The 13,022-nt window shown below is 37.1% G+C and overlaps 1 protein-coding gene and 1 pseudogene across 1 annotated transcript in view; one reads left to right on the top strand and one right to left on the bottom strand.

Moving 5' to 3' along the window:
* Nucleotides 1-13,022, bottom strand: part of ABCB5 (ATP binding cassette subfamily B member 5) — a 115,699-nt gene that overhangs the window by 56,680 nt on the left and 45,997 nt on the right. Inside the window, exons 14-15 of the mRNA XM_069587638.1 lie at nt 5,774-5,935; nt 2,964-3,104 (exon numbers count right to left, since the gene is read on the bottom strand). Coding sequence (XP_069443739.1) covers nt 2,964-3,104; nt 5,774-5,935 — 303 coding nt within the window. The remainder of the gene's footprint in view (nt 1-2,963; nt 3,105-5,773; nt 5,936-13,022) is intronic.
* LOC138439685 (mitochondrial glutathione transporter SLC25A39 pseudogene) lies at nt 8,401-9,251 on the top strand (annotated as a pseudogene).

Genomic DNA, 13,022 nt, shown 5'->3' with positions numbered 1-13,022 from the left:
AAGCCTGCACACCCTAGAGCCTGTGCTCAGCCACAGGAGAGGCCACTGCAAAGGGAACTCCATGCACAGCAACTAGAGAGTAGCTCCCACTTGTGGTAGGTAACTAGAGGAGTCTCCGCCCAGCAATGAAGACTCAGCAACCAAAATAAACAAATAAAATTGAAAAAGACTATATATTCTATATTAAATTGCCTTTGCACTTTTGTCTGAAGAGCTGACTATATGTGTGTGGGTCTAATTCTTGATTCTCTCTATTCTATTGATCTATTTCTCTATTTTTGTTCTAATAGCACATTATTTTGATTACTATAGCTTTATACTAAAAATTGGAATTAGTAATTATAAATCCTACAACTTTGTTCTTCTTTATGAAAGTTGTTTTTCTCTTTTTATCTTTTTGAATTTCCATTTAGAATCAGTTTGCCAAATTCTACAAAAAATCTGCTAAGAGGTTGACTGGGATTGCTTTGAACTATGGACCCAATTTGGGAAGTAATGACTTCCAAATAATGTTGAATCTTTTTATTCTGAAGCTCAGACCCTCACCCGGCATCCTAAAGGACAGATTTCAAGTAAACTTCACCAGCAAGGTACCTTGGTATCTTCTTTGTTAGCCACTGAGTCATTTAGTTGCAGGGACTAAAGAGGGCTCTTCCTTGGGTCTCTGTTTCACCCCAGGGATAGTGGTTGGCACTTTTTATCTGCTACCTCGGCATTCTTTAGTGTTCTCTTAATTTTAACTAACCAATTCCTATTACTTTAATTCCCTAATGATTTGTTACACTAAACTGTCTCTGTTCAAATTGTGTGGTTTCTGTCTTCTGACTCAACCCAACCTCCTATTAATTCTGTTCTAAAATCCTACTTCATATTTTCCGTTTCATTATTTATTTTTATAGTCTCTGTTCACTTTTTATTGCATTACTATAGTCTGAAAAAGTTATTTGCAAATATGGCCACGGAGCTGAGGTTTGGCTTGCTTCCCTTGGTAAGACTGTATCCTTCCTTCCAGGCTCTCAGCTTTCTACTCGCTATAGCACCAGGCACTGGTCACCAAGTCTGTAGTCTCCTTTTTCTACTACATATAAAATAGGTGATTAGTGAGGACATGCTATATAGTACAGGGAACTCCACTCAGTGCTCTGTGGCGATCTAAATGGGAAGGAAATCCAAAAAAGAGTGGCTGTGTGTATATGCATAACTGATTCACTTTGTAGTACAGCAGAAACTAACACAACATTGTAAAGCAACTAAACTCCAATTAAAAAAAAAACAAAACAAAAGAGGAGACGCATGACTGAAGCCCAGCTAACCACTTGGTACTTCTGCTCTGTTTCTAGTAGGCAGAGATATTTATCTTGTTTTGGAGCCTGGATATGTCTTATTGTTTCTTCCCTTTTTATGTTTTCTCTATCATTACTATATGTATGGAGCAGAGCAGTTGTATCAGAGTATAAATTTACCCAATCATTTTCTCTGTAAGTCTGAGTTGTTTTTTAATTTTATGATTTTCACCTTTATCAGATTTTAAAATTCCACTTTATACACCTAGTGAATTTTCAGACTTCAAGGTGGACTTTCATTCTGTTTTTAACAATTACAGTGGGAGGTCCAGTAGCTGTTAACAGATGTTTTAACATAGTGTTTTTTATACTCTTGCACAGCATTTCACAAATTCTTATATAGTATAAACTCTTTACTGTCTTATACTCAGGCCTTTTGCCATAGAGAAAATTACCTATGCTATTATTTACTTAATATTGTTCTTTTAATGTTTACATAAATGCATTTTTAAAATAAAATTAATAGATAAGCAAACATACAAATGTGAATGCTATGTAGGATCACATACCTAAAAAAGGAAAAAACTGCATCTAGAATTAAAAGCAACAGACTGGCAGTGCCAGAGAAAGGCAGAGGAGGAGGTTTGAGACAGGTCATCCCAGGGCTTTAGACAAATAATAGATGAGCCTGGGAAGCGTGGGCAGGAAGATGGCGGGAATGGCTAAGGGGTATTCAATCTTAAGTATTTGTCAACCCAAGGAGAAGAAGGGAACTCCAGTTTGTGAGAAATAGTGAGCCAAAGATAAGAGTGGATGATATGGGAGCTGGAGTTTAGGAAAACAGAAGCTAATATTCAGGGGCTGAGGTGAGAGACTTCATGGTGTATGAGTTTACAACTGAGAAGCAGCAGAAGGGCTGAGTAAGGTTGCCTGGGGTTGAGGAGAGAGCTGGACTTAGGGAATGAGGAGGCTGGAAGGATCACAGGCTGCAGTGAGATGGAACTAGGTTTTATGAAAGAATGCTGAGGGAAAGAGTTAGAGTGGAAGTTGAGGTCCAAAGAAGGTGCTGGGAATTTTAAGAAAAGGGAGGCTGAATGGGAAAGAGAAATTAGACTAGAGGTAAGAATGAAGACTGAAGAGATAGTACAGAGAGTTATGAGACATAAGGAGGCTTAAAGGAGACTGATCTGGACTCAGGAAGAGCCTGGGGGTAGGTGTAGGGAAGCAAGCACGGGAACAAGTACTCCTTGCCCAGCTGAGCAAAGCTATTAGGGTTGCACCCTGGGGTTGAAAGACTGGATCCTGTATGTGCTAGTGCTTATCTGCATCCAGTGTGTGGAGTGGATTTGGGTCTTAATCTGACTTAGATTGACCTTGAGCATCACTGTTAGTACCACACCACACGAGCCACTGTTTTAACCCATGGTTTGCCATATAGGAAAGGATTCTCACAAGATTTCTTGCCCCAATAATGACCTCTGACATTCAGTGCAGTCTTATTTGAAGGCTTCTTTCTTACAGTCACAGTGATGTTAGAGTGAAGTTCGGCAAAGACTTAGGTTTGGTAACTTAAGTGCTATAATAACATTTTATAATATATACATTCTAAATATATTATAAGGATTGTATCAAAATTCATTGGAGAACATGTTGGTAACTTGTTGATAGTTGACCCATTACCTCTTTATATTGGGTGGATTCCTCAAACTTGTCAGTAAAATCTGACTTCATGCTATTCACAGAGCACAGAGGAATTGAGCTGGTATCTTTTTCAGCAGAATAAGCCACCGATTCTATCTGTTCATCAGCTTTTTTAATATCCTTAAATGAAGAATACCCATGTTATCACCAGAATAATGCCTGAAAAATTCAAAGCAACTCTATTAAGCATCCCTCTAAAATTGTACTGCCTTTGTTACTGAAAGTGGTGTATTTCTGAGCAGTTCTTGCTGAAGTTTTTAGACTCAATACAGAACCAGTAAGTCCAATTCATACTAAAATGTTAGTGAGTGACAATAGCTTATTGTGTCTTTCCCCCCAAAGACCTGTATAATTAACCGCAGAAAATAATGCCTTAATTAAAAACAATTATTCCTCTGGGAAGAACAGATCTTAGTAAAATGAGCTTTGTGAGGGCAATGACTCAACTATACCTCTCTCTCTCTCTCTGATTCCTTCTTCCCAGCCTTTTCTGGCGCTTACAAATTTATAACATATAGTTAGGCACTCAAATGTGAAGCTGGCCCTAGGTAGGAGATAGATCTCAGGAGACAATAATATTTTGCAGGCTGGCCACTGCTGCCCATTCCAAACAAACTAAAAAGCAAATTTGGTGGGGTCAGCTCCAAAAGAATGAGAAATTCCAAAGACATCAAATTAACCTTAAAGAAATTGCTTAAATCATAGAATAGGATAAAGTTCTAAACCAGATTCCTCTAAGTCTAGTTTTTGTTTTTCTTGCTACTCCAGGAAGTAAGGCCAGTTTTAGTGACTTCCTTATGAAGACATGGGAGGAGGGGTAAAGACAGAAACGAAGAGTTTGGTTAGGATGATGAAGGCCCAACCAGGGCCTTTATAACTTTGTAATACTTAAGAAAATCATGAATTGTCATAAACTGATTCATTTGGACACTACAGGCAATGGTAGCCAATAAGTCCATCCAGAGTTTCAGAACTGTGTTACTGTTTATGCAGATATCATGTATGTTATGTTTACTATATACAGTTCCCAGAATATTAGAGTTGTTCATTGAGTATTAATATTAAAAATTATATTATTATATCAGAATGAACATTATTTTAGATAATCAGAGAGTACTAATCCATTCTGAATAAGATTTTGAATAGAAGTTTTACACAGTTATACCATAAACACTCCATTTTTGTTTTCCTTACATTGTGGAGCTCTTTAACCTAACACCTAAAAATGGAGTTTTAGTTTGGCTATAATGAAATATGTGTTGCTTCAAAGAAAGATCTGAGTGTAGTAGTTTTTAAGAATCTTAAAATAGGGTTAGTTTGACTACAATTATTTCCTTTTATTTTTTACAATTATTAGTTTGAAAATATTGAAATTCATAAATTGTTAAATTTACTATGGAATGAAAACCAGACAAATTCAACTGGCAAATAACACATAAATTTTATCTTTAAAGAGGAATATGGCCTAACATGAAATAAAATTGAAATAAAGAAGTTTTAAAATTAATCAAGTGTGAGATCACATTTTCAAACTTTTTATTTTCTCTCTCTCTTTTTAAAACTATCTTTGCTTTTAGGTTGTGTTTAAAAATCCTTCATTCTAGCATATGGAGAAAGCTGGGGTCTGAAATTTTAAGTTTCGTGAGATATAGGCTCATAGCTTTCTAAATTTCCTAATTTGTGAAATAATAATGTTGATATAAAAAATATAGTCAGAAAGTTAAAGAAGTAAAATAAACCAAAAAAAGGTTAATATTAGTTGCCTGCAGAAGACCCCTTGGAAAGAGGGCTGCCTTCTTGACCAAGAGAACAAGGCAGAATGAAGATAGCTAGAGCCTAATCACTACCACTTATGTTAATGTGCCCTAACAAAAAACTGAAATTCAGTAGGGTAGATCACATGACATGCAGAAATTTGGATCCCAAATTTGGGATTTGCCAGCTTGCCCCAGTATTGTCATGTATCCTCTTGATTACCTAACATAAGCTTTCTGGTATACCTGTGATAATGTAGTGTATACACAGTATGGACATGTATTATACATCCTTTCATTTAGCAGATATTTTTTGAGTGCCCATTGTGTGTTAGGCACTGGGTTAGGTGCTTTCTACACAGGAAGTCTTAATCTTTACATGGTCTGATCTTCATTATCCAAATTTTCCATTATTCTCCCAACACTCTTATTACTTTCTGGTCTCCTTTCTGTTGACCTGCAAACCAAGTTCCTTCTTACTTTCATATTACCTAGATTTCATCTCCTTACCCCGCTGCTTGCCTGCAAGATTTCTTCATGAATACTTTAATGGGATTCATGTCTCCAACAATCTTGCTTCTTATTTCTACAACTTGTAGCATCTGTATGCGATTCTGCATTTTACCTCTGTAGCTAAGTAAGTTTTAAGCCTTTAAGTAGGGATTGTGTGTTATAGGTCTTTGTGTTTTAACAAAAAGATCACGGTATACAGAGTTAGATTATTCTGGATCTGCCAGATACAAGCTTTGAAGCCTATTTGTTATCTGCATGGCAAATATTAGGTAAAACTACTATATATGTATGTGTGTGTATATATATATATGTTTATATATACCAATTAGTTCTTTAACTTTCATCATTATCTATAACAATGCTGAGGATATTAGACACGCTGAATTTCTTAACTAAGGAGCTATGAATATCCTTGATTGACTCATGAAACATAAGATTCATTCAGGACTTCTGTTTTCTAGCATGGCATGATCTCTGAAAAGTTAAAATATGCAAACACAACATATGTCATGTAAACATTACCTGTGACATTGCAAGTGAATAATATAGACCGTGTTTTTCCATTAATTCAGCATGTGTCCCTTTTTCCACCACCATCCCATCTTTTATGGTCACAATCATATCTGCACTTCGAATCGTGGAAAGCCGGTGAGCTACTACAATTGTAGTCCGACCTTTGCTTGCCTATAAAGCAATAAGCATAGAAAATGAACGTTAGTAGGAAAAATAAACTTGGAATATTCAGGAAAACTTATACTATCATTTAAGTAGAAAAGAATCTTACCTTTGGATATAGAAATTTGAAAACTTTAGCTGATTTGGAAGGCCAATAGAAATTAAAATTAAAAAGCAGGAAGTTAGATTCCAAATTGTTGAATTTATAAAACCATAGTAGGGCTTCCCTGGTGGCCCAGTGTTAAAGAATCCATCTGCCAATGCAGGAGACACGGGTTCAGTCCCTGGTCTGGGAAGATCCCACATGCTGCAGAGCGACTAAGCCTGTGTCCACAACTTTTGAGCCTATGCTCTAGGGCCCGTGAGTCCCAACTACTGAATCCTCGCACCCTAGAGCCCATGATCCGCAAGAAGAGAGGCCACCACAATGAGGGCCTATGCACTGCAACTAGACAGTAGCCCCTACTCACTGCAGCTGCTCGCACTGGAAAGAAAACCCAGTGCAGCCAAAAATAAATAAATAAATACTTTAAAAAAACACCGACACAGTATCTTAGAGCTGGAAAGGAAACTAAAGACTATTTAATCTGAGTCACCTAACAACTGCCTGGCTATCAGTAACTAAAGGTAACTAATTATTTCTTATTTTCCATCTCTAAACTAAAGGTACAGATTCAAGATAATATATGTTTTTAACTTTTTAACAAGTATTATGTATATACAGAAAAATGTAGCACAGCCAATATAGCTAAAATTTTATAATAAATTTATATGTAGTGTAATCTATAAAAATATTGAATCACTATGTTGTACAACTGAGACTATATAATATTGTAAGTCAAGTATATGTCAGTAAATTTTTCTTTAATGGTTTTAGAATGGTAAATTTAATGTCATGTATATTTTACCAGTGTTTCTTCTTGTCATGACCTCAATAACATTCTAATAATCAGACTGTAATTATTATTCAAACATCTAAACTTGTATCACAGTTAATCCACATCTTCTGTCACATAGATTAGATAGAGTAGTTATTACTGCCCTCAGCAGGCCTACCTATATTTTAGATCTTTTTAAAAAATAATATGAGATAATATGACTGGCACCAAATTGCCCTTGATTTTTTTAGTTTGAAAGCAGATCATCACACTGCATGAATAGCTAAGCAAGCAATAAACTAGGAATGGAGCCCACTGTTTCAATTAAAACTCACAATACAGTTACTCTGACATATATATTGATGGACATAATGTTGTTGTTTAGTTGCTAAGTTGTGTCTGACTCTTTTGTGACCCTGGGGACTGTAGCCTGCCAGGCTCCTCTGTCCATGGGATATTCCAGGTAAGAATACTGGAGTGGGTTCCCAGCTCCTCCTCTAGGAGATTTTGCTGACCCAGGGATCAAACCCATGTCTCCTGCATTAGCAGGCAGATTCTTTACCACTGAGCCACCTAGGAAGTTCAACTTACTGTATTACATGCTAATTAAGTACAAATGGTAAACAATCTCATATATAGACTATAAAATATGCCATACTTATAAAGGAAAGTTTAATTTTTAATAATTTCTTCATCATTTGTGTTCTCTGGAGTCACAGTTCCTAGGTTTCAGTCTTTTTTCTGCCACTTTTTGGGTCTGCGATCTTAAGACTAGTTTCCTCATTTATTAAATGGGGTAAATTATGCTACCTATATTTTAGGGTTATCATGCAGATTAATGTTCTTGGTGAAGTGAAGTGAAAGTGAAAGTCACTCAGTTGTGGAAGTATACTAATGCAAGTTTTTTTTGCTATATAAGAGGTACCAATATTCTTGGTACCATGCCTCAAAGATGGAAAGTTTGCAGTAAATAATAGCTTTTATACCATTAACTGTTTTCAGGCTGCAGACCCTTGACAATTTACTGAGGGCAAGCCCAATGTATTAACAGCTTGGGGTTTATAACACATGCATAAGTGTACAACACATGTATATTATTATTGTGCATGCTCAGTTGCCCCAGTCATATCTGACTCTTTGTGACCCCATGAACTGCAGCCCACCAGGCTCCTGTGTCCTTGGAATTTTCCTGGCAACAATACTGGAGTGGGTTGCCATTTCCTACATCAGGGGATCTTCCCTACCCATGTCTCTTGCATCTCTTGCTAGAAAATAATAATAATAATAGCTTGAAGGCCAGAAAGGGAGGAATGGAAGTAAGTTTTTTTTTACTATACGTGAGGTGATATAATGTCATTTGAGGGTAGATGGTGATAAGTTAAAGGTACATACTCTAAACCTTAAACCTGTCACTGAAATAAAAAAGAGTTATAGCTAATATACTTACAAAAGAGATAAAATGGGATAATATAAAGTATTCAGTTAATCCATGTAAAGGGAGGCATGAGGAAAACAGAAACAAGTGCAGTGGAAAACAGAAATAAGAGTAGAAAAAACAACAAAGATTATCTATTTAAATTGGGTGGTTTAACCCTGGTGATGACTGTGCCAGCCACTGCCGCCTACTTCACCGCCCAGGACCAACTCAAGGCCTTCCTGTGTGGTCGAGCCCTGACCTCTGACCTCTACGCTCCCATGGTGGCTGTCACACTGGCCCGCCTGGGCACCGTGACTGTGATCAGACCCCTAGAGCTGGTGCGGACAAAGCTGCAGGCTCAGCACCTATCATACCGGGAGCTGGACACCTGTGTCCGAGCAGCTGTGGCTCAGGGTGGCTGGCACTCACTCTGGCTGGGCTGGGATCCCACTGCCCTTCGGGATGTGCCCTTCTCAGCTCTGTACTGGTTCAACTATGAACTGGTGAAGAGCTGGCTGAGTGGGCTCAGGCCAAAGGACCAGACCTCCGTGGGCATCAGCTTTGTTGCTGGCGGCATCTCAGGGATGGTGGCGGCCACCCTGACTTTACCCTTCGACGTGGTGAAGACTCAGCGCCAGGTCGCGCTAGGAGCAGTGAAGGGTGTGAGAGTGATGCCCCCATACACCGACTCCACGTGGCTGCTGCTCCGGAGGATCCTGGCCGAGTCAGGCACCAGGGGCCTCTTTGCAGGCTTCCTCCCGAGGATCATCAAGGCCACCCCTTCCTGCGCCATCATGATCAGCACTTATGAGTTCGGCAAAAGCTTCTTCCAGAGGCTCAACAGGGAACAGCTTCTGAGCCCTTGAAAGGAGTGAGGGACAAGGACCCTACCTCTTCCATGGACAGGGTGGGGCAGAAGGAGACTGAGCCAAGTGCCTTTTCCTTCAGCACTGAGGGGAGGGGCCTCATTTCTCTTTCCTCCCCACTCAGCCCCAGGGGTAGGGGAATGCCCCTCTGCACCCACCCAGAGCACCCCCTCCCCAACCCCTGACTGCCTCTTGCTGTTCCCCATTCCCCAGCCAGAAAATCATCACTCTCTCCCCTCAAGTTCAAGACCAAATCTGCTCACTTCTCCCCTCATTTCCCTGTGGGTTTGCTGTAAGTAAGCCTGTCTCTAGGAGCCACAAAACCCTGGGCCTGGTGTAATCTGCATGCACCCCTGTTAATTTGTTGAGTCTAAAGATGATAAACTTCTTTCCAGTGGAAAAACTAATAAATTGGGTGGTTTACTCGCTAAGTCATATCTGACTCTTGTGACCCCACGGACTATATCCTGCCAGGCTCCTCTGTTCATAGTGTTTTCCAGGCAAGAATCCTGGAGTGGCTTGCCATTTCCTTCTCCAGGGGATCTAATAATCACAGAAAATGTAAATAGTCTGAATGCCCCAATTAAAAGTCAAAGATTGTCAGACTGAGCACAAAACCAAGACCCAACTGTATGCCAACTACAAAGAAACACATTTTTAAAATCAAGACATAAATAAGCCTACAGTAAAGGATGAAAAAAAACATACCATGCTAACTCTAAGTAAAAGAAAGCCGGAGCGGACTGTATTATCAGTATCAGACAAAGAAAACTAAGGAGCAAAGGATATAACCAGAGTAAAGAAGCATATTCCATAATGATGGAGGGATCAATTAATCAAGAAGACCTGGCGATCCTGAATGTTTATGTACATCACAGCAGAGTTCCAAAATACATGACACCAAAATGAACACAACTGCAAGGACAAGTCCAATCCATAAGGAAAGATGGATAATTCAATAACTCTTCCTCAATTTATAAAGCAAGTACACAGACTATCTGTAAGGATAAAGAAGGCTTGAATAACACTATCAACCAATTTCCCATAATCAGTATTCATAGAACATTTGATCAACAACAGCAAATGCATATTATTTCCAAGTGTACATAGAATATTTACCAAGACAGACCATATTCTGTTTCTTAAAGCATCTTAATAAATTGAAGTCATACAAGTATGACTTTGTATTCAAATCATACAAAGTATGTTCTTTGACCACAATAGTATTAAATTAAAATTTAATACAGAAAGATCTTTGGAAATTCCCTAAATACTTGGAAACCAAATAACATTTTTCAAGTAAATGACCTCAGAGTCAACCTAAGAAAACAAAAAAGGGAAGAGAAAGTTAAACTCAAAGTAAGCAGAAGAAAGGAAATAATAAAGATCCAAGCAGAAAACAATTAAATATAAAGGAGGAAAATAAGTCAAAAAGAGAGACATCAGTATAAGAGAGACCAAAGATACACCCATACATATATGGAAAAACTGATTTTCTACAAAGATGTAAAGCTAATTCAGTGCAGAGATAAGCAGTCTTTTCAACAAATATTGCTGAAACAGTTGAAAGTTAGTGTGCAAAGAAAATAAAACAAACCAAAAATAAAACAAACTTCAAACCATACATGGCACCATGTACAGAAATTAACTCAAAATTGATCATAAACCTAAATGTAAAAACTAAAACTATAATACTTCTTGAAGAAAAGCAGGGAAATAATGTTTTTGATCTTGAATTTGGCTAAAAATTTCTGAAGTAGAACACCAAAAGCTTGACTTATAAAGGGAAAAATGATAAACTAAATTTCATCAAAATCAAAGACTTCTGTTCTTTGGAAGATACTAAGAGGATGGAAAGACAAGTCTCAGATTAAAGAAATATTTTCCAGTTATCTGATAAAGTCCTTATATTCAGAATGTAAAGAATATATAAAGAAATCTCAAAACTCAATGACAAGAGATCAAATGACCAATCAAAAAATGGTATAAGCATAACACGTGAATGGAAACTTTAAAAAAGAAGAGATATGATTCATGCTGATGTATTGCAGAAGCTATCACAATATTGCAATTATCTTATAGTTAAAAATAAAATATAATAAAAAAGAAGAGATATGGATGTTCAAAAAGCACATAAAAATGCTCAACGTCATTCAGTTCAGTTCAGTCACTCAGTCGTGTCCAACTCTTTGCGACCCCATGAATCGCAGCACGCCAGGGCTCCCTGTCCATCACCAACTCCCAGAGTTCACTCAAAATCACGTCCTTCAAGTCTGTGATGCCATCCAGCCATCTCATCCTCTGTCATCCCCTTCTCCTCCTGCCCCCAATCCCTCCCAGCATCAGAGTCTTTTCCAATGAGTCAACTCTTCACATGAGGTGGCCAAAGTACTGGAGTTTCAGCTTTAGCATCATTCAGCAAAACTGAATGATCATTAGTCATCAGTAAAACTCAAATTAAAATAAAAATAAAGCACCACTAAACAGTTTTAAAATTAATATGTCTGGATATACCAAGTGTTGGCAAGTATGTGGAGTAGCAGGAATTCTCATATAGCTGATAAATATCTTTTACTGTTGTGATTATGTAACTATTATTTGTTTTAATTCCATTGTATCATGATTGTTCAACAGAAAATAACAGAATTCTATACCACTAAAACTAACATTTAATACAAAAACCTATAATGATTTTTAAAAATCCAGATGCACATTACAATTATCTTGGAATTTTGTGAAAAATGCAAATGCCTGGGTATTGTTTCTTTTTCCAGAGCTCCAGGTATGATTCTAATGAGCATCCATGTTTAAAAACAACTGGATTATATGATGATCTTTTATTTTTATCTAGTTTGTTTCACTTTTACTCTTTCATATTCAGTGCTCGTATTCCATTTGGTTTATGTTTTCCAGTTTCTCCATCTGTTCTTTGTTGTTCTTTCTCAAATCTTTATCAAGTGTAGTAGAAAAGCTTTTGTATACCCACACATGTATATAAATACTATGTATAATATATATTTTAGAAAACATGAATTTTTGCTTAGCTAAAGAATTTATGACATTTTACACTTGTTATACTCAGTACAAACAGAATGTTAGATTTCTAATTTATATTCACTCAAAACTTTGATATAATTCCCTTTATTCTGGCATCTAGTGTGACTGCTAAAAGTCTAGAAAGTTTATTATTTTAGTGATTAAAAAATCTGAATGAGGCTGGAAACCTGTAATCTGATTCTGAGAATTTAAAGAAATACTATGTTGTAAAAAAAAAAAAAGAAATTAACGTGATACAGTAATACGAACTAAAGGACAGATTTTGTTCAAATTTCACAAAACTTTCTGCTGGTGCCCATTAATCGTTTTCATACCTTATTCAAGATTCCACATTGCATTTAGTTGCACTGAGCAGCTTCAGCTGCATGTGACTAATTCTAAGTTCTCTTTTCATTTTTATTTTGTTACAAATATTTTCTAATTTTCCTTGTTATGGCTCCTTAGATATTTAATTTGAAAGTGGATATTTAATTTCCAAATACATGGGGGTTTTAAAGTATCTTTGATATTAATTTCTCATTTAAATGCTTTCTTTTCTGCAGCTGCCCTCTTTGTTTTTTCAGTCTTTTAACTTTATTGAACTAAAGAGCCTCTTGATGAAAGTGAAAGGGGAGAGTGAAAAAGTTGGCTTAAAGCTCAACATTCAGAAAACTAAGATCATGGCATCTGGTCCCATCACTTCATGGGAAATAGATGGGGAAACAGTGGAAACAGTGGCAGGCTTTATATTTGGGGGCTCCAAAATCACTGCAGATGGTGATTGCAGCCATGAAATTAAAAGACGCTTACTCCTTGGAGGGAAAGTTATGACCAACCTAGATAGTACATTAAAAAGCAGAGAAATTACTTTGCCCACAAAAGTATGTTTAGTCGAGGCT

Source organism: Ovis canadensis, chromosome 4 (assembly GCF_042477335.2).
Source record: "Ovis canadensis isolate MfBH-ARS-UI-01 breed Bighorn chromosome 4, ARS-UI_OviCan_v2, whole genome shotgun sequence".
NCBI classification, from domain to species: domain Eukaryota; kingdom Metazoa; phylum Chordata; class Mammalia; order Artiodactyla; family Bovidae; genus Ovis; species Ovis canadensis.
Note: the sequence above shows the minus strand (reverse complement) of the source record. Positions and strands in the feature narration are given on the sequence as shown.